A 22,578-nucleotide genomic window follows, 5' to 3' on the forward strand; every position below is an offset into this window, starting at 1 on the left:
AAAAAACAGTCTGATAACAAAAAAAAACGTATTTACACTGAAAAGGATCTCATTTGAAAAAATGTTTTTTCAACTAACAGAAAATTCAGTTGTTTTTTTTTACATCTCTGGACTGATCTGTGGTATTACAGGAATGAAAATTAGCAGGTAAGAACCAATTTTCTTTTCCTGTTCATACCCAGATCAGTCCAGACAAGTGAGATGTACCCAAGCACCTCTAAACTGGGCAGGAACCCGAAAGACCCGCATAGAGAACGCTCTCACCAAAACGACGCATCCTCCTGCACCAGCACGTCCAAACGTTAGTGCCTGGTGAAAGTATGCAGCGAGGATCACAGTGCAGCCCTACATATCTCCTGAGGAGACAACTGACCCTCTGCGGCCACTCTGGCGCCACCATCACCATTGTCCCTGGATAAGACTCTATGCACCGGAGCACTCAACTGACTAGTGGCCAAGGAGGAAACACAAAGAAGGATTCCCATTGGCCAAGGGCACACCAGAGCATCCAGACCTACCACCCCGGCCTCTCTCCTGTGACTGAAAAACCTTGCAGTCTTCATGTTGGCACCCACTGCCATAAGATCTAACCGAGGAACGCCCCAGTCAAGCACAAATGTGATGCCAGGCTTCCAGGGAGAGCTCCCAGTCCCCCCAGATCCAGTTGTCGTTGACTGAGGAAGTCCGCCTTAACGTTGTCTACTCCAGTGACGTGAGAGGCTGCTATTCCTTGGAAGTGACGCTCTGCCCAAACAAACAACTGCTGAGCCTCCAGAGCCACTGCATGGCTCTTTGTTCCTCCCTGATAATTGATATATGCTCCCGTTGTCACATTGTCGGAGAACACTCGGACCATCTGACCCTGGATCCAGGGCAAGAAGGCCTCCAGAGCCAGGCAAGCCGCCTTCGCCTCCAGGCGATTGATAGACCAAGACTTCTCCACTGCTGACCAAAGACCTTGGGCAGATTGCCCCAGACACACCACTCCCCAACTCTTGAAACTGGCATCCATGGTCCCCACTACCCAAGTCTGGGGTCTCCAGATCGTGGTGCGACAGCCACCAGGAGAGACTGGACCTGGAGTCTCCTAAAAGAGATAAGGGAGATGATACTCTTCAGACAGCGGATTCCACCTGGACAAGAACGCCTTCTGTAAAGGTCTCATGTGTGCAAAGGCCCATGGAACCAAATCCAACGTCGAGACCATGGAACCTAAGACTTGCAAATAGTCCCAGACTGTCTGTAGCGACCGACATAGCAAATGCGTTACCTGCACCTGTAACTTTGACATTGTCCGCAGTCAAGAACACTCTGCCTGTCTGGGTATTGAACAGCACGCCCAGATACTCCAAAGACTGGGTTGGAACTAAAGGACTCTTTGCCATATTTATCACTCAACCCAGCGAACTCAAGGTGTTCATAACTCGCAGGATTGACCGAATACAGTCCTCCTCCATCTTTGTCCAAATGAGCTAATCATCCAGAAATCTATGTACTAGAATCCCTTCTCGCCACAAAGCTGGCGCCCCCACTACCATCACCTTCATGAAAGTTCTGGGCGCCATGACTAATCCAAAAACAGGAGGGCCCAAAACTGAAAATGCTGTCCCAGCACCATGAAGTAAAGATACTTCTGATGATCCTTTTGAATGGGAATATGACGGTACGCCTCTGAGTTCCAAGGACCCCAAGAACTCTCCTCTGCGTACTGCTGCTATTACCATGCGCAAGGTCTCCATTCGAAAACAAGGTACTCGCAAGGACCTGTTTACCTTTTGCAGGTCCAGAATTGGCCGAAAAGTGCCTTCCTTTCTGGGAACCATGAAATAGAGTATCTGCCTTGTCCTTGCTCCTCCAGTGGGACCGGCATTATTGCATTTAAATCCAGCAACCTCTGAAGAATCCTTCTCATTGCCTCTTGCTTTGAGACGTGATGTGGGATTCCAGAAAGGCCTCACAGACTGGGTGCGAAAATTCCAAGGCGTAACCTTCATTCATTACCTCGAGAACACAACGGTCCAAGGTAATCTTGGCTCACTCCTCGTAAAAGCTGGATAATCTGCCCCCTACTATCAATTGCAGGATCAAAACTCTGGTATACATTACTAGTTCAACTGAGGATGCAGCAAGAAAAAAATAAATTTAAAGCAGAACTTAAAACATGGTTGTTCCATGTGGCCTATAGCGAAGATGAGAAACAGATATGTATTTAATTGTACATCCGCAGGTGGCTTTATTTTAACCTTTAAATAATGCTGGAAGTATATATTTTATGCTTTTAGTATTTTATTGGTTTAATATTTATGGCTTCAGATGCTTTTCTCTTAATAAGTTATTTCTTTTTGTAACTTTTTAAAAATTTTACCCATTTTATTATTATAATTGATTGTAATTTCTTTTATTGTATATTTAATGTAATGTTAACTGCTGTGAAGGCTATGCTGAAACACGGTATATAAACAATAAACCTTAAACCTTCTATGGAAGATGGGCGGCCCCGACTTCATTGCAATGACTTTCCTCTATTGGCCCCCTGACTGGCGACTTCTCTAGAAGACCTTCAGGCACCTTGAAAGAACTGATGTCGTCCACCTGATGGCTTGGTCGCTGAGCCCACGGAGTTCTTATTTGAATGAAACAAACATGAGTCCCGAAAATTGGAATGCACTGGAAAAACCTTCTTGCTGCTCCTCTTGTCCTCAGGGAGTCTGTTCCCTTTGAACTCCCCCAGGGTCTTCCTCAACTGGTCCAAATCTTCCCCAAACAGGAGTTTTCTCTTGAAAGGAAGATTACACAAATGGGTTTTGGACCACATGTCCGCCAACCACAAAAGTTTGCGGGCTGCCACTGGCAAGACCATACTCCTTGCCGAAGTGCGAACCAAATCATACAGGGCATCCATGACATAGGCCACTATAACCTCCAGGTGTGCCGAATACAAACTACCGGCATCATCACCAGACGCAGTCTGCTCCTGTGCTTTCTGAACCCAATACAAACATGCCCTCTACATCATACTGCCACAAATCGCGGCCCGAAGACAAAGCGGAAACTTCAAACATCCGCTTCAATTGATCTCCAACTTGCGGTCCCGCACATCCTTAAGTGCCATGGATCTAGCCACCGGAATGGTCATCTTTTTGGTAACTGCTGAAACAGCATCATCCACCTTGGTGACCCCTCAGGAGCAACAAGGTACCCTCCCTGAGAAGGTTTAGCTTCGCTATTGCCCTGCTGATATTTAGGCCTGCTTCCATAAAATCCCATTCTCTGTTCATCAACTTCCGAATTTTCTTCAGCAAAGTAAAGGTAATAGGCAGACCCCGCAAGCTTTCCAGGACCGGATTCCTGCCCTCTTTATCAGACTCCTCCCTGAGCCACCTTAACCCTGAGTTCCTCCAAAACCTGGGGAATAAGGGGGTGCAACCTTTCCTTTTTAAACAGACCATTCGAGGATCATCTCCCTCAAACTGGAAAACCATCCAGACCTGGATCATCCTTCTGAACATCCGAGTTAGCATTTGCGGCCGCATCCACCTCTGGATCCACTCCCCGCAGAGACAGAGTAGCCTCCTGGAAATCCTCAGAATCTCCCGACTCATCAGGATCGGTTTCCATATGTGCGCAGCCCAGACTGAGCCAGCGCAACAGATATCTGGAACCACCAACCAGCCCCTTTGGCTTTTTGAAAGCATGACGCGGCTGCTCTTTCCGGGAATGTTTCCCCCCCTGTGTCCTTCCTCACCAGGAAGGCCTTATGCATGAGGAGCACAAACTCCAGAGAAAGGTCTTCTGGCTCTTCAGGCCTCTGATCCAGCAGACTCTCATCAGACTCCGCTCCCCCTTCTTGATTATCCACAGGGCACTGCCCCACTGGCAAAAGGGGGTGGGGAGGGGAAGACTCCTCAGACTTCCCTGGGATCCATGGCCCCCCAGGCTCCACCTTTTTTTTTCTTTTTACATTCAGACTGCAGATTTGCACCTCTGCCATCTGCTAGAGACAGAGAAATACTAAGGGACTGCAGGTGGCACCCTCCGATATGCAGCAGTGCCTCAAAGGTTTTGTTCTCTACTTCTGTTGGTAGGAATGCAAAACCCACTTGTCTGGACTGATTTGGGTATGAACAGGAAATGTGACATACTAGGTAAAGGCTTTCATTAATAAGCAAGGAAACTATGCATGATGGTTCTAAGAGCTAGATAGGAAGGATAAGAAGATGGGAACAATGGCTCAGTGATTCTCTGATGAGAGCTGGATGGGATGGAGCACAGTTGCCTGGTGTTGACAGGATTGCATAAAGGCCATACCTTCACATCAGTGAAGTGAAGGAAAAGCACTGTATCAGCAAGTAAACTTGGTAGACTACAGTCCCATTCTGCCAATAAATTCTATGTTTCTATAGAAGCAGTAAGGAGACAGGCTTGCATAGCAATACATTTCTAATGACTGTTAGACGAAGGAACAGGAGATACAGCTTTTTGGCAATAAGGGATATGCATAGAAGCCTTACCTTCACATCCATGACCTTGGTGATCTTCCAGAAATCAATGAGAAGCCCAATGAAGACACTGACTTGAACCACAAAGTTTGTTTCATTGTCCAGGATGTACAGAAGGACCACTAGGGACTGAAAGACCCCAAAAAACACGGAGCGGACTGAGAGCCCTTCCAGAGACTGTCTGCTGTTCCAGAACTGAATGTCTACAGAGAAAGAAGAGAAGCAGGTGCTAAGTCATTGGGGCATGCAACAGGGAACCTTTAACCTTTCTCACCTCATTGCACAAGATAATCAATACATCCCAAGCTCCCTATTCCAGCTTCTCTATACATTAGTTGAGTGTGAAACATATCAACCGCAAGATCACCACTCTCCTGCCAGCTGAGACATCAGAAGTTAGTGGGGGGACATGTAGACAGCAATTTGAACAGGTAAGAAGAGACATAGCAAGAAAAGGCTGGTGGGAAAAAAAAAAAAAGGAAGCTGAGACCAGCAGGAGTGAGGAAAAGTTTAAGCCTACACAGTGAGGAATGATGGGTTTCTCTTCTCTATGGGTGGTTACTCTGCTGATCTGAAAAAACTATGAAAGGCTGAGGCCCATCAAATCCCTCTTTCCTACTCCATTTTGCTGGTCCAGTACTCTAATATCTTGCAAGTGGATGTTGCATGTTTTGGGCATTCTACCCCAAAACAATGCTGATCCTTGCTCTAACCTTAGGGAATGTCATTTTAAAACATCCCGCACAGGGGTAGTTTGCATGTATGGTATACACGCTGACTTCATCAGGTACTTTCAAAGCAAACTTATGCACACATGTAACTGAGTATGCACACACATTCCCATAAAGTTTCACCTTTTTTTTGGAAATCAAATTTACATGTGTATACTTTTTAAAATCAAAAGTATGGGCAAAAGTACCAACTCTGCCCTAACTTCACCTCTCCCCACTAATGGAATGCCTCTCTTCAGTTTGCATAAAAGTACACATAAGGGGGTTATACATGTACTTTTATGCACATCAAGAGATCCAGATCAATTTCAGAACAGCCATTTATATGCATAAAACCAGATTTTATACATATAAATGGCTATGAAAATTACCTCCTATAATCAGTAGCTAATTCACCTCTCTTATCTTATGTGAATTCTTACAAATTTATTTTTTTGCCCATCTCCATCTCATCTCAATATATGGTCACTGAATCAAGGCCACAAAACCAGAAAGATGCATTCTGGTATAGCACAATATGCAAATGCTGCACAGAGCCATCACCATCACATGTATAGTACCAACATTGGATGAACTGATGGCCATCACCTATCTGTTCCATTATTCTGCACTACAAGGATATATCCCAGCTGGAAAAGCTGGACTGCTTGTAAGATCTCTCCTTATCCAGTTCATTTTTGTTTTCTTCATCCTTGGTTTTCTAACCTTCTGGGTAGATGACTTTCCTGTTCATACCCCGATCAGTCCAGACAAGTGGGTTATGCCTCCCTACCAGCAGATGGAGGCAGAGAACAAAACTTTGAGGCAATGCTACATTACAGAGAGTGCCACCTGCAGTCCCTCAGTATTTCTCAGTCTTCAGCAGATGGTAGAGGTGCAAACCTGCAGTCTGACTAGTTTTAGATAAGAAGAAAAAGAAGAGAAGAATTTTAGATTCATCTCGTTGCTCCCCGAGATGTTAGGCATCTTGGGGGGGGGGGGGGCCATCCCTCAGGTGGAGCTGGGAGACCAGGAGATTGGTAACCCCTGCCTGTTTGTAGCTCTTTGGTGCCGGAGGCCTTGATAGCCAGAAAACTGGCTCCCTCGTGGCCTCTGAAGCCTTCTCCTGCTTGCCGTCATCCCCACAAAGGGAAGTAATCCTGTTTTGTTTTGGGTTTTTTTTAAACTTAATCAAAAGCACAAAAAAAAGAAAGAAAAACAGGAAATCAGGAGTTTTAAGTTTGCAGGCTGTCTGACAGCAGGGCATTTTTGGCAGCAGAGGTGGTTGGTGCTGAGTGCAGGTAGGGAGGGGTAAGGCCATTACTATTTGCTCTGCTGGGGGATCCTGGTGCCTGGGAGGGCTTGTTCCTGTGCGCCGCTCAGCGCTGCTTGGCTGTGTGTGAGGGCTGACTTCCGACTGCATGTGCGACCTATGTGTTTGGCGGCATGCGCCAGCATCTCTGCTCCTTCACGAGCTTTGGCGGCAACGTGGGAATGGTGTCAAAAGCACGCATGGCAGTCTGCAAGACTTGCGGCCTTTGATTGGCCCAATTCAATTCCCGCTCCCTTTGCGCTGGGTGTGCAGCGGGGGGGGGGAACCTCAAGTGCATTGGGAGACTGGAGGGCCTCGAGATTGCTGGGGGCGCGGCTGTGGTGCCAAGGGAGGGCGATTGCAGCAGCTGGATTGACAGAGGATTGCAGGCAGCGGCCCGCAGGCCCTAGGGAGGCCTGTGACTTCCCTCCTCTGCTCGTCCCTGGGACCCAGGTACCTGCAGAGGATCAGCATGGAGAAGGGGAGTCTGAAGGTAGCTTGTCTGATCATAGCACGGTGGATCCGGAAAATATTTCCCCCAGAGTTTGTACTCTTCATGCATAAGACTTTTTTTTAAGCAAGAAAGGGCATGGGGTGGTGGGAAGCATTCCAGCAAGAAGGTTCTCAGTCGCTTGGCCAAGAAGCAGAAGGTTCCTCAGATCTGGTGTGACTCAGATGATATACAGGAAGATTCTTCAGATCTTCCTTGAGTGGATGCAGGTGTGGCCACTGATGGGAATGTGGATGAGTTCCTGTGACGAAGAGGGATGACCCCAGAGTAGTCCGTTTGTTCAAGAAGGAGCAGTTGCAGCCCCTCATTCCCTAGGTTCTGGAGGAACTAGAGCTGAAGGTAGCCCTCGAAGAATCGGATAGCGAAGGGGTGGACCCGGTTTTGGATGGCCTGTGGGGGCACCCTATTACCTTCCCGCTGCCTAAGATCCATAAGCTGGAAAACCGGTAGTGGGACTTCCCGGAAGCGTGAAGGTCAGTTGCGTGATAGTGAAGTTGTATCTGTTGAATGAAGAGATTCTGGATTTTCTAAGGGTTCCAAAGATGGATGCGGCCATGTCCACCGTTACCAAGAAGACGATGCCAGTGGCGGGGGGCTGCCGCTTTGAATGATGTTCAGGACTACAAATTAGAGATCCAGTTGAAGCAGATGTTTGAAGTCTCTGCCTTAAGTCTGAGGGCGGTGATCTGTGGCAGCATGATGTAGAGGGCCTGTTTGTGCTGGGTCTTTCTAGATTCCCACTGCGCATCTCAAATTAAAGGAAGCAATAAAGGGGACTCACCAAAGGTTACTAATGCTGGATGCCATAGTTCCAGTCCCATTGACCGAATGGGGTCAGGAAAGGTACTCCATTTATTTCGTGGTTCCCAAGGAGGGAGGGCTCTTTTTGGCCCATTCTGGACTTGCAAAAGGCGGATGTATCCTTACAGGTTCTGCGTTTTCAGATGGAGATGTTATGCACAGTGATAGCAGCTGTTCACAAAGGGGAGTTTTTGGCATCATTGGACCTAACAGAGGCCTACCTCCATATTCCCATTCGAAAGGACCATCAGAAGTTTCTTCGGTTCATGGTCCTGGTTCAGCATTTTCAGTTTCGAGCTCTTCTCTTTGGTTTAGCCATAGCACCACTCACCTTTGGAAAAAAGCAATGATGGTGGCAGCAAATTTACAGCAAGAGGGGATTTTGATACATCTATATCTGGATGATTGGCTCATCTGGACAAAACATGGAGGAGTATGGTTGCTCCATTCAGTGCATGATGTTCTGGTTACATTCTCTGGGTTAGGTGATAAATGCTGCAAAGAGTCATCTGGTGCCAACCCAATCCTTGGAGTACCTGGGGGCATGATTAGATACTCTGACAGGCAGGCTTTTTCTGACTGCGGACAGAGTGTTTTTCTGAAGTGCAGGTGCAGAATCTGCTCCAGCTGCCGAAGGTCTGGGATTATCTCCAGGTTCTGGGCTCTATGGCTTCCACATTGGACTTTGCCTGTGGGCCTTTGCTCACGGCGCTGTTGTCCAGATGGAATCAGTTGTCTGAGGAGTTTCATCATCTTTTACCTCTTCAGGGAGAATCAAGATCCAGTCTCTCGTGGTGGCTTTCCCGTCCCAAATTGGAGAAGGAAGTGGATCTGGAGGCTCCGGATTGGGTAGTAGGGACAACAGACACCAGTCTCAAGGGTTGGAGGGGGGGGGGGGGGTTGTCAGGGATGGTCTGCACAAGGACTCTGGGCTCCAGCGGAGATGGCCTGGTCAATCAATTGCCTGGAGACAAGGTGGTATGCAGAGCCCTGGAGGCCTTTCTTCCCTTGGTAAAGGGTCACATGGTGAGAATCTTCTTGGACAATGCAATAAAGGTAGCTTACATTAACTGTCAGGGAGGTATAAAGAATCATGCAGTGACTCTGGAAGCTCAACAGTTGTTCGTTTGGGTGGAGCATCTCTCACATAACAGGCGTGGACAATATGCAAGCAGACTTCCTCATCAGGCAGCAGTTAGATCCAGGATTGGGAATTATCCCTGGAGGCTTGGGATTACCTTTGTGCCAGGTACGGGGTGCCCCAGTTGGATCTAATGGCAACGAGGGCCAATGCAAAGGTTCCAAGGTTCTTCAGTCGCAAGAGAGAAGTCAGAGCAGAAGGGCTGGATGTCCTAGTTTGCCCTTGGCTGAGGGGGATCCTTCTGTACGTGTTTCCTCCTTGGCCTCTGGTCGGTCGTGTATTGCGGCATGAAGAGGCGCATCCAGGCCAGGTGGTTCTGGTGACGCCGGAATGGCCGCAACGGCCGTGGTTCATGGATCTGGTGGGTCTCGTGATAGACTGTCCTCGCCGGTTAGCAACCCTGACAGGTGAGCCTCGGCAAGGTCCCATATTTTTAGATCGGGAGGATCGCTTTTGTCTCACGGTTTGGCTTTTGAGAGGCAGCGATTGCGCTTAAACAGTTATTTGGAAACAGTCATTTCTAAGTTGTTCCAGGCTAGATGTCCTTCTACATCTGTCTTATGTTTGTGTCTGCAAGGTGTTTGAGGCTTGGTGCTTCAGCCTTGTCTGGATGCCCCGTCTGAGCGTTCCACACATTCTGGACTTTTTGAAGCAAGGGCTGTCGAAGGGTCTGGCCTACAATTCTCTCTGGGTTCAGGTGTCCGCATTGGGTTGCCTTGGAGGCAGGGCAGGTCTTTAGCTTTCCATCTGGATGTTGTGCGATTTCTCAGAGTCAAGCATTTACAGCTGCTGGTAAGGAAGTTGTATCCAGATTGGAACTTCAATCTGGTACTTCGGGGTGCTCTGTTAGGCCCCTTTTGAGCTGTTAAGAGGAACGTCATTGAAGGATCTGACACTGAAGGTTGTTTTTCTGGTAGCTATATGTTCAGCCAGGTGGATTTCGGAACTGCAAGCTTTATCTTGTAGTGATCCCTTTCTCTGGATTGAATCTGACTTTGCGGACGGTAACTTTGTGGACGGTGCAGACTTTGCTGTCCTTTTTGCCGAAGGTGGTTTCCTCTTCATATCTGAATCAGACAGTGTTGCTGCCAGCCCTTTTGAACTGGTCTAGGGTGTCTCCACCAGAGAGGGAGCTGCATCTTTTGGATGTACGCAGGACCCCGTTGCCTTATGAAGGTTACGGATTCCTTTCGGCATTCGGGTGAACAAAAGAGCTAATGGCTTCAAAAAGCTACGATTTCTTGCTGGTTGAAAGAAGCCATTTCTTCCACTTATATTTGTAAAGGTTGTGCGGTGCCCATAGGATTGCAAGTGCATTCTACAAGGGCACAGGCAGCATCCTGGGCAGAGAATCAATTGGTACCTCCGCAGGAGATATGTAGGGCAGCGGTGTGGTCAACGCTTCATACTTTCACCAAGCATTACTGATTGGATGTGCAGGTGCAGGAAAACGTGCTCTTTGGTGAAAGTGTTCTGTGTGCGGGTCTTTCCAGATCCCGCCCACTTTAGGAGTACTTTGGTACATCCTACTTATCTAGGCTGATCTGGATATGAACAGGAAAGGAAAATTGGTTTTTACCTGCTAATTTTTATTCCTGTAATATCACAGATCAGTACAGAGACCCAGCCCGTTGTTATTGCTGAAAGACTGAATATCCTGGTATGGACTGCAGAAATTTACACATTGTAAATAAGTTAATTTGGGTATTTTTTTTTCTGGAAGCAGGGAGGGCTCCAGGTCGGCAGGGGGGGGGGGGTGGTGTTTGTTTCCAACCCTGAAGTCCCTATTCGCCCTGAAAGTTATGGTGATGGGCTCTACTCTTGGGTACAGTTCAATACTGAGGGACTGCAGGTGGCACTCTTGGTTATGTAGCAGTGCCTCAAAATTTTGTTCTCTGCCTCCATCTGCTGGTAGGGATGCATAACCCACTTGTCTGGACTGATCTATGGTATTACAGAAACAAAACTTAGCAGGTAAGAACCAATTTTCCTATATAAGATTCCATACTTAAAACATCCAGACATGTCCCCAGTGTCTTACATTCAGACTTTGAAATAATCTAAATAACCAACAAAACTAGACAGAGGCTATTGCCTGAACATCTGGCCTCTTAGGCCCCCCTCCAGCCTTTCTGATCAGCTGCCGGCACTGACTTGGCTGGTCTCTGGACCACTGCTATCCTTTGGCCTGAAGTGTTGCTAGATAGTACTTCTGATGTCTCTTCTTTCTTTGTAACTAAAGATCTTCTGTTTTTATCCCATATTTTCTTGAATTCTATTACTATTTTAGTCTCCATCACCTGCTCTGGGAGACCATTCCTTGCATCCATCATCATTTTCCATTAAGGAATATTTCTTGATATTCCTCCTGAGTCCATCTCTATGTAGAAAATTTGATGTCAGTCAACCAGCCAATCTGTTCTCAGCTGTGCCTATAAACATCAGCTCTCAGTGGCATTAACTTTTTTGCCTAATGGTGATTGCTGAGAAATTTTGCGCTCTCAGCCATTTTCAGGACAAATACTGCAGCTACCAGAGAACAAGGAGGCTGGAAAGGAGCAGCTGAAAACATACCATTCTTGAAAGCAAGAAACTCAAATATACTATGGATGATAGAAACTGCAATGGTCAGAGCCAGCAGGTATGGATTGGTCTCCAAGAGAGCGACCTGAAAAAGAGCAATGATAAAAAGGTGATCAGAAAGCTGTAGGGTTCTCCCTCATCACACAGCACCAGATTAAATCCCCTTTTCATATGAGAATGTACATGTACAAATCAAATTTGCTTACCATAACTATGCTCTCCATGGAAAGTAGGATAAGTTAGCCAAGACACGTGGGTGATATCATCCAATGCACTGAATGAACCCATCTCTCAGTTCATGCAGCTTTTTCTCTGCTGAGCATATGTGGGAATTTCCACGCAGGCGCTTCCTTGTGAGCCCCTCAGTCTATTTTAGAGCTAAACCTTAGCTAGGAAGTCAGCTGTTCAAGCAGACAGGTAGGTATTAAGCATAGGTAATTCATACTGCTGTCTAGGAGAACACCATTATAATAAGCAAACATGCCCTCTCCATCAACAAGCAGGGCGGAATTAGCCATGGAACGTGAGAAGTTCCAAGCTGAGGGTTGCAGCAGAGTAGTTATTGAAAAGTAACATGGACCACACTGTGGAGGATACATTACTGGGTGAACAGGATGCGTGTAACTACTTGTCCAAATTTATTAATCACTTCTTGATAGATTGTCCAGATAGTAATGAAGATACGAACTGATGACCAAGTTGCAGCTTTCCAGATATCCTCAAAAGGTACGGCTCATAGATGAGCCACTGATGTAGCCATGGCTCTCACCTGATGAGCCTTAACAGAATTTGTGATCTGGAGGCCAGAGAAAGCATAACAGTGTAATACAATCTGCTGGACACTGTTTGGCAATTGCTATACCCAAACAGGATCATAAAAGTTGCGAGGCCTGATGATGTGGCCGAGTTCTCTTTTGATAGTAACCCAAGGCTCTCTTACAGTCGAATGAATGAAAGGCCTTTTCCCCTCTGTGTGCATATGGCCTTGGAAAGAATGTGGGTGTGAAGGGGTATACAAAAAAAAAAAAAAAAAAAACAGAACACCTTAAAAGGACTGGATGCAGAGATCTGGCCTAGTCCACCTTAAACCTAACTCAGCAGGGAATCCTGGACCTGGGCAGAGGTGTCTGGGAAAGGAGTATAACTAGCCAGGCTCAGGAAGGGAACAAGAGGCTCAGGAGAGAGAGAAGGAAACCTAAGAAAAGAGAATACTGCTGAACTATAAGTTGTATTATTGCATTTGTTTTGTTGAACTGTAAAGAACAGCAGTGCTGGTTTGTTTGTTCTAGTCACAAAAAAGAAGTTTATGAAAGACTGCGCCAGAGTCCAGCCTGAAGTCTGTTCTCTGGCTATCCTAAGGCCGCTCATGGTGACACATATGATGTCAGCTCAGGGATTTCTGCAGTAAGTCTTGCACACAGAGAGAAACCATGTAAAAAGAAGGAAGAAAAAAAAAAAAAAAAAGGGGGGGGGGGGGTTTGTCTGGATGTTATTGGGCCTTGCTGAAAGTAAATTTACCTTCCCTTATTCAAAGGAAATCCTTGTTTGGTGTTTTTTTTGTACGGTAGCTATATGCAGGGACAACTATTTTTTAGTTGTCCCTCTTACTAGCCCCCCGTATATTACTCTATTATGTGGGGGTTGTAGAATAATTCTATAAAGGAAAAGAGGTTAGTTGGTGGAAAGTAAATTTACAGCAGGCTAAGAAGGATAACTTTGCTGAATTGAGGTACTTCTATTTACAATGAGTCACTGCCGAACAGGCAGGTTTTTTTGTTTTTTTTAAATTTTTTTACAATGAGAAAGAAAGTTGTGACCAAGTGTTCCGAAGCAAAGTTTGCCCTTCAGCAAACTTCTGTAGTTCTAGAGCCAGTGGGCTAGCTTGGAGCAATCCATGCAGACTCTCACCAAGGGACAGTAGAAAATTTGGGAGGTGGTCCACAAACTAATTGAACAAGTGGTCCAGCAGCTGGCATTGGTGAGCAACCAGCAAACAGTGCTGATCCAGTTGGCACAAGCAATGTAAACCACAATGACACAGGCACACCCTCCACTTCCTGTTCTGTTTAAGATTAAAACAAGGGAAGAATCTGAGAAGAGCTGCCCTCCTGACAGGCTGGCCAGAAGCCAGCTGGACTACATACCTAGCAAATTTACTCACCGGCAAGAGTCAAGCAGCCTTCCAAATGGCCAGTCCTGATGGCAGAACAGACTATTTCAAGGTCAAAACTGCCATCCTGGAAACAGCGGGTTGTATGACAAGTGACCTAGCGGCAGCAGTTCCGAAAGAGTCCCCTACAACCAGGGGAAACCCAATGAAGCTGTTTCCATCAGCTAAAAGATGCTGGATGGAATTGGCTACAACCTAAGGTGAAGAAAAGCCTCGAAGAGGCTAATCAGGGCCTTTTGGAGAAGATCCTGGACAGGACCAACCCATGCAGTTTTGGAAGTGGCAGATGCCTTCCATCAGGCTCAGCTAATGCCGAAAGTAGTGCGAAGACTAGAGAGACACCCTGCGTATGCTCCCTATCGTGGTAGTGAGAGCACAGGATGCCAACACCAGTCCTCAGAGCAGGACAACTCTGCCTCCATACTTTAAGTACAGGCTACTCTGCTTGTTTCAACTGTGGGAAGCGAGGACATTTGGCAAGAGACTGCCAATACCAAGGAAATGAGGCCATGGACGTCAACGTGGTAACTCAGTGAACACCAAAGGCTAATATGTGCATTAACAAGGGAGGAGCCTGAAAGCAGGGACAACTGACATGTTAGAAGGAAAAAGGAATTTCGGAGGTACCTACCCTTCCTGTGTAGCAAGGGTTCGGATGCTTTTTCCTTTTGCTAACTTTGCGCTGAGAATGGACTCGAGGAAGAGGGCTGTCGCTATGACATAGAAGAAAATGAAGAACCCTTGATAAGAAGGGGTAAAGTTTAAAATGGAGCCAGCGTTGCAGCCATGCTTCTTCTGTAAGATGGATGACTATACTGACAATGATTGCCGCCTATGGCTGGAGGACACAGAATAGAAGTGCAAGTTAGCAGAGTAGCGCAAGAGAATGCAGTCACCCGAAGGAAGGGAATGGTGAATCTTTTGTAGGGACTGTTGAAATCAAAGTGGAACCAATCCAATAGGCATATGCCCATTGTGCAGCAAAAGAACACCTTAGGAAGGACTGCCTGCAATAGGAGAATAAAGAATGGGAACAAGAATGGGCAAATACTTTTGCCAAAATGCTGTTGTAATTTGGTCGATGGTCTATGTGAGGGATGTTCAAACTTTGTAATCCCAGTTGAACTGGATGACTGCCCCATGTGAGCCTTGACAGATACAGGGTGCAGCAAAACACTAATTATGAAGGAGTTAGCTCAAAGGTTGTATTTAACTATAAGAAGGCAGAGACACTTGCTTATATACATGGGGATCAGCAGCAATACCCCACCTGCCAGGTGGTATTGAGAACTACTTTGGAACAAGCCAGGTGGGAGTACTTCCTGAGCTTCGCTACCCAGTGGTTTTGGGGTACGATTATCCCCACTTTAAGACCCGGCTTATTGCTGGGTTAGGAAAAGGAAAAACAAAGATGACTGGATAGCCCCATAATAGGGTGAGGAAGGAAAATAGATCCACCTGTAGTTTCAAGAGTATATATACCCCTAGTAAGGGCAAGCGCTCAACCTAAGAAGTCTGAGCTGAGAGGGAGGGTATGTGAAAGAGTATGCAAGAAAAAACCCCATAATACTTTAAAGGACCAGATCTAGAAATCTGGCCTGATCCACCTTAAACCTGATTCAGCAGGGAATCAGTCACGGGTGGAAGCCTCTGGAAAAGGAGTATAACTAGCCAGGCTCAGGAGGGGAACAGAAGGCTCAGGAGAGAGAAACAAGCATAAGGAAAGAAAATACTGCTGAACTGTAAGTTATATTATTGCATTTGTTTTGTTGAGCTGAGAAGAATAGCAGCACTATTTTGTTTGTTCTGGTTACAAATAAATACGTTTATGAAAGATTTTGCCAGAGTCTAGACTGAAGTCTGTTCTCTGGCTATCCCAAGGCCATTCATGGTGCCATAGTGGGTAACACAATGACGATTTATATGAAAATTTTTTACCATTTTTGGCAGAAACGTGGGGTGCAATTCTCCCTATTGTGGGAGAATTGCATATATTGAGAGTAATGCACTAACGCCTGAAGCTTATTGACTCTAGCTGATGTGATCACAACAAGGAATAACACTTTCCATATGACACTCTTCAAAGAAACACTCCAATGGTTTGAAGGGTGGCTTCGTAAGCTGCACCAGTACCACATGAAGATCCCATGGCACTGTTAGTTTAGCTACCAGAGGTTTTATATGTCATAAGCCTTTCATAAACTTTGACACTAAAGGATGAGAGTTTATCTGTTTTCCTTCCACTTGGATATGGTGAGTGGCTATAACACAGACACTTTGATGAAGTACTGAGACCAGCGGAGGAGAGACAGAATAATTACTGAAATTGCTCCCATGGTTCGCAAGTGGGTCCAAGGAGCTCAGCTGACATCAGGATGAAAAAAATGTTTCCATTTAAACATTGGTTGAGGGCATCCTCACGGATACTACTATATCTTCATCTTTTTTTAGGCAGGGATAGGAAATCGATCAGTGAGCACGCAACATCCATGCTGCCAATTTGAGAGAGAAGAGATTCAGATGATACAGATTGCTTTGAATCAATAAGGTCCGTTTGGTTCTAAAGGGATTGGGGGAATGACTGATAACTGAATAAGCTACAAGAACCACACTTGTCTGGACCATGCTTTTGCAATAAGTATCAGTCAAGTCTCTGGTTATTAGCGATCTGCATTCCAGGTCAGAGAAATGTCTGGAGTGCACCTGAGCTTGTTTGGAAGAATTGAGCAAAATCTTTACACTTTTCTGTTTTTCTCAGACATGAATAGGATAATCAAGGAAGTCTCCAACAATCGAACAGTCCGTCTGCTACTGGCTGATGTAGGAGCCTCTCATGAGAACAAAACACTCTGCTAAGGTAATCTGCCAATGTGTTGCAAATCCCTGGAAGATAGGTCTCTTGAAGGAAGGCTTGGTTGTCCCAAGACCACTCCCAAATCCTTATGGCCGCCTGACAGAGGTTCCATGATCCTGTTTGTTGATGTAAAACATGGCTACTTGGTTATCTGTTTGGATGAGAATTCTTTCCTCAGAGGAAATGTGAAAAAGATCTTTCAGCAATCATATGCCTCGAGAGCTAACAGATTGATTTGAAATAGCCACTAGCCGATTACCAGGTTCCCTGGGTTCGGAAAAAGACCTGTGTGAACTCTCCATCCCTTGGACGACATCTTTTGCCAACATGACATGATGGGGAAGCAGACAGAGCGTTTCCCCTCTCTAAATGGGTCCAACCAGTGAAGTTCCCTCTTCATTTCCTGCAAAACATTCACATGGGCTGACAAAGGCTGAATTTATTGTTCCCATTGGATATGGAGGTCCTACTGCAGGACATACATGTGGAAACAGGTTAGAGAAACCACATGAAGCACAGTTATCCTGTGACGCAGGATAGCCAACACTTCCCTGGCTGTCGTCCAATACATCTTCATCAACCAATCAGCCAGGGATCTGAGGCAGAACAAACTAGAAATCACCTCCAGTGTTTCTCCTTTTATTTCACTGTCCATTTCTTTAAATTCGTTTCCAAAAAGGTGATCTCCAGTGCAGGGAACATCTACCAACTTATGGACATCATCGCACAAACTGGTAGCCCTTAGCCAAGCTGATCAGCGAGTTCCAACACTTTCAATTTCTGAATATAATCATACAGAACTGGACTTTGTAGGGGCTATCTCAGAGAGAGCATGGGAATCAAGAGCACATCTGAACAAATAGGATCCATTGTTTCCAGCTGAAGACCTTGTTCTAGAAGACTTGATAGTGAAACCACCTTGAAGATGGGGGGAGGTAAATAAAGCATATCTCCTATGCTCTTGGAATGTATCAATGGAATCAACTAGTGCTGCATCGATTTAAGAAAAACAGTTGCATCAGTAGCAGAGAGGACCAGTGTGTCAACTGTGTCGATCCATGCTCCAAGGCTTGGGTGGTGAAGGTTTCCACTCCAGATGCATCAGTGATTGGTGCATCAACCATGTGGCTTTATTGGTGCTGCTTGCGCTACTGACTCAAATAAATTGTGCTTCTTCATGGCCAGCACTGAACCCTGCAGACACCAGAGTGCAACAGTTTTGCGATCTACTTGACCACAACAAGGTGGAGAGGACTTAAAGCCTACTCCAAAGTCGGGGGCGCTCTGCTCAACCAAGCTCCTGCTCAAATCGGCATCTGCAGAGCTAGAAGCAACTCTGCTCTGGGAAAAGGATTGGTTGCAGATCTTTATTGACGTGTGTAACTCCCTATCTTCCAGGGTTCATGGTAACATCTGGACACATGGTAATAGTTAGGAATGTTGTGGTCAGGCCTGAACACACTGATAACAAATGTCATGGCCATTGGTGAAATATATCTTTTTTATCACACATGCAATCTTTGAAGCTGCTGTGGGAAGCCTTCTTGGAGCCAGACTTTTTTCTAATTTTTTTTTTTTTTTTTTTTATAAAGCATAGAAAAGTGCTGTTTGGGGTCTGCTGAAGCAGCAAGACAATACCAAGCGTTGAAAAATTTTTAAAAATTCCAAAACGAGTTAAGAAATGAAATAAAGAAAAACCAAGAAGGGTACATGTCTCTACTGTAGCTTGGACAAAAATAAATTGAGGAGCTCACGAGGCAGCTCCTGCATGGGAACGCCCATGGAGGAACTCATACCTGTTTCAAATACAGCAAAAGCTAGCCAATTATTAGGACTATTATTTTTAATTTATTATATTTCTTCTATATTGTTTTACATTGATTTTTGTATGTATTTTTGAAATATTTTAATATGTTGTATTTAATTTGTATTTTGTAATTTGCATTTCAAAAAATTGTATTTTCATTTTGTAAGCTGCATCACATGGGCCTATGAGACTAAAAGAGCAGAATATAAATCTAAGATTATATTAGATTACCTTCACAGAGTCCTGCTCCTCATCTGACTGCTCGTACAGCTCCTCTCCCAGGAAATTCCATGGAGACTTGCTGCTCTGGGCAGCATACAGCTGCCAGCGCCAGAGCGAGAGTGGGCAGAAGGAGATGCGGAAGGGCAGCTTTTCCAGTGTTTCATTAATGGGGAAGTAGTCCTTCTGCAGGTTCCAGTAATCATTGAAGTATACAATGGGAAAATAGTCTCCGCTCACAGAATCAAACTTCACATCTGCATTTGGGCATAGGGGAAGTTAAGAGAAAACGAGAGGGATCAAGCATAAAAACTTCCACTGTCACTACTTTGATACTCCAGAGTCATGATGTGCTTATATGCTGAGCACTGCCATCATTATCACCAATTCCTGCACTGAGTTCATCATATTCCTTATCATTTGCCTTCCTTCTTTTGGGGCTGTGAGCAAGATTTCAACATCTTCATCACTTCTCACATCAGTGTAAGAATGCAAATCGTATTGTTAGGTCAATACTGGCTGGTTGGGCTGCTGGTTATTGAAATTAGTATGTTTAGCTGCTTGGCTTCCACAGCATGTAGTACTTAAAAACATTTATTTATTTCAGGCAGGTTTTGTAGTCTATTGTTAGAACCAAGGACTAGATAATATAGGGTGGATACTTTTAACTTATTCTATAATTGTATGAATGGTTTAATAGTGCAAGGACTAGGGACGGAGTTGGATTAGTTGCAAGTTTTATGTACAATTTTTCATTAATGTTGAGTCTATTACAGATAAGTGTTGGCATAAGGATGGCTGGGAAGATAGTATGAAAATGTGTTTTTCTATGAATATTCTTTTATTGTAACTGCTCTGGGAATTTGATGTCTGCTTTGTCAGAACAAAATGCATGCATACATGCCTCAAACCCAAGGAGCAGGAATCCAAACCTGGGATGAAACTTATTCTGGTGCTTGCCAGGTTAGGAAAAGTCTACTCTTCTTTCTGGTCAGCCCTCTCCCCTGCCCAAAACTTTTCCAAGCTAGAGATGGATCCCTTGCAATCTAAGTGACCCACAAACATAACCAGAAAAGAGGCCTGCAAGAAAATGCATGAATTTTCCAGGGCAGTGGCACAATATAGGGAATATGACGGAGATGCAGTAATCCCTGGAATATGCAACAGCTGTTGCTTTCCTGGTTTAAAGGCTAAAAAGAGTTAACTGTTCTTACACTGGTCAAGTGGGGGTGGCACGCTGCCCTTCACCCATGGCGTATGATCATCCACAATATTTATCGTCAGATTCGGGTGCCAGTGGGAAATCACTTCAATAGGACCAAAATCCTCCGCTCGCTGCAAGATAATATAGTTTGGTTCTGAGCTGCTATTCTGGGGCCCAGGTAACATGTTCCCCTTCCTGATGCATAGCTCCCTCCCTCAGCTGCCCTACACCTCCACCCTTCACCAGGGAATGCAGTCCCACACACACACACACACACACCCCCCAATAACCCATTTCTTCATTCCCTTCCCTCTCTGCCGGTCTATCAGGGACCCTCTCCCTCGCTGGTAAATTTCTCTGTGGCACAGGGCACAATGTGCCATGCTGCCAGTCTCCAGAAATTATGATATGCTGTCTCTTGTGTTCACACTCTTCAGGGACAGCTCCTCTTCCCTATCCTTTCCTACTCAGGTAAGACTTCTGCCAACTTTTACTGTGATGAAAACACCCTAGGGAGATTTCAGTTGATAAAATAAGCTCCCCCTCATATCCATTCCCCCAACCAGGAATGGTGATTCATGTCTTAAAATTCCTTACAGACTACAATACCTTTTTTAGGCCCAACATAAGAATTATTCAGAGACGTTGTCTGGGCTTCTGAGACCAGAGTGGTCTATGATAATTCTTAGATTAATAGATATCACAGCTTTTAAAGCTATCAGTTCTCTCCAGGACCTACATACATGGCTCCTGAAATCAGGTATCATGTATCTCGTTACTTTACCTTGATCATTTCTGGATCAGCCTCAGTTTCCCCTGTCAGGAGGTTTTTGGTTTTTAGAAACCGTCGTCGTTTATATTTATTTAACACTGCAAGACAAAGAGCACAGAGGAAAAGGATGAAAGAAGAGACATCCCTTCAAAGAGATCATGGCAGAATGGGATTTCTGCATGGAGATTGTGACAGATCAGGACAGAGGAGAAAGCAGAGTTGCTTACCTGTAACACGTGTTCTCAGAGGACAGCAGGATGCCAGTTTTCACTCATGGGTGACATCATCCGATGGAGCCCAGCATGGAAAACTTATGTCAACGTTTCTAGAACTTTGACTGAGCCTCTCTGAGCATGTTCAGCATGCCATTATACCACACATCCACACAGAGTTCCTTCAATCTCATATAGAATTCAGGAATAACCCACAAAGGGGAAACCCAACTTCACAGGGAGGTTGGTGGGTTTCGCGAGGACTGGCATCCTGCTGTCCTCATAGCGCACCTGTAACAGGTAAGCAACTCTGCTCTCCTCCAAGGACAGGCGACAGGCCCTGTAGTGCTCAGCCCTCGGCCAGAGGTATGGGAACCAATGGAACTGGCCATGTTGGCCCTCTGAGGAATCAGGAATGACCACCAGATTGGCTGGTGGCACCTTTGATGCTCTCCCTCCCGCCCCCACCCCCGGGCACCAGCTCAGGCTGTGTCTGCAGCATGCCGATGAGTATTTAGAGATTTGAGGTACGTCAGTGCCATCGATGCCCCAATGCCAAGACTCCGCAATGACTGCTCCACAGTCACCTTCATTTGCTTTTCAAGCGCCTCCTCAAACATTCTTTGGACCCAAAGGAGAATCAATGGCAAACATCTAGAACAGAGGTCATGGCAAACCCCTAGGCATAGTGGAGGATTGGCTGTCCTGCCCACGGAATTACTTCACAGGCATCACAGCATCCACTGGTGCATCCCCATGCCTGGCACAGTGCATAGATGGGGGACCAATGCATGATGCTTCTTTGACTTCCCTCCATGTTTGGATCAGTCTCTCCCTGGAGCCGAGGCCAATGACGAGAAACCAGATATCTCTGACCTGGAGGAGCTAGGTGAGTGCCTGTCTCCAGCACCCCATCAGCCTTCAACAACGATGGAACCAATGGAACAGATGATGTCAAGGGCTCGATGACCAATGGTGCTCAAGGTCCTTCGATGTCAATGCCCTTGATACCGATAGCTCGGACTTGCCAGATCTGAAGAGTCACTCCATCTTCTTGAGTTGTGCCAGATGTCCTTTTGGGGTCACCTGGGTGCATTTGCTGCAACCCTGGACATCATTTGTTACCCCTAGGCAGAAGACACATCTATCATGGGGATCCGTGATGGACATGGTCCTTGTACACTTGGGGCATTGCTTACATCCCATAGAGGACATGACAGCGTGAAATAAAAGGGACAGTAAATTGAAATAGATGGCGGTAGCTGCTGATGGCTAATGGGCACGCCCATCCTGGGGGAACAAACGAAAAGAAACATACCCAAAAATCAAAAAACCTAAGAGGATAAGGGAAAGACACCGAAGGGACCCTCAAAAAATACAAGATACAAACAAAAAATTGCAAACCTTGTTGAAAAAGAAAAGAGGCTACTTTAACTGCAAATTCAAGCGAGACAAGATGCTCCGCAGAAAAGAAACATGGTATAATGGCATGCTGAGCATGCTCAGAGAGGCTCAAAGTTCTAGAAACTATGACATAAGTTTTCCATGCCAGGCTCCATTGGATGATGTCATTCATGTGTGAAGATTGCCATTCTGCTTGCCCTCAGAGAAACTGGTGGATGGAAGACTGGGAGTTACAAGGAAAGACTTGGGAGCAGAGAGTGGAAGATACAGACTAGGGATGAAGACAGGATTAATAGGGTACAAGGAAAAAAAGGAAATATACACTGGAAAATAGAAGGAGAAATAGAAGGGATTTAAATTTTGGGTGGAAAAGATTTGA

General features: G+C 45.6%; 1 protein-coding gene across 2 annotated transcripts in view; it reads right to left on the reverse strand.

Annotated features, from left to right (window-relative positions):
* The window catches only part of CLPTM1 (CLPTM1 regulator of GABA type A receptor forward trafficking), a 73,162-nt gene that overhangs the window by 15,508 nt on the left and 35,076 nt on the right, over positions 1-22,578 (reverse strand). For both annotated transcript variants that reach the window (XM_029619564.1, XM_029619562.1), the window contains 5 exons: positions 20,596-20,681; positions 19,822-19,942; positions 18,620-18,864; positions 11,549-11,642; positions 4,512-4,702 (listed from right to left, as the gene is read on the reverse strand). In XM_029619564.1, the coding sequence (XP_029475424.1) occupies positions 4,512-4,702; positions 11,549-11,642; positions 18,620-18,864; positions 19,822-19,942; positions 20,596-20,681 (737 nt within the window). The remainder of the gene's footprint in view (positions 1-4,511; positions 4,703-11,548; positions 11,643-18,619; positions 18,865-19,821; positions 19,943-20,595; positions 20,682-22,578) is intronic.

The sequence above is a fragment of the Rhinatrema bivittatum genome, chromosome 11 (assembly GCF_901001135.1).
Source record: "Rhinatrema bivittatum chromosome 11, aRhiBiv1.1, whole genome shotgun sequence".
In the NCBI taxonomy this organism is placed as follows: Eukaryota; Metazoa; Chordata; class Amphibia; order Gymnophiona; family Rhinatrematidae; genus Rhinatrema; species Rhinatrema bivittatum.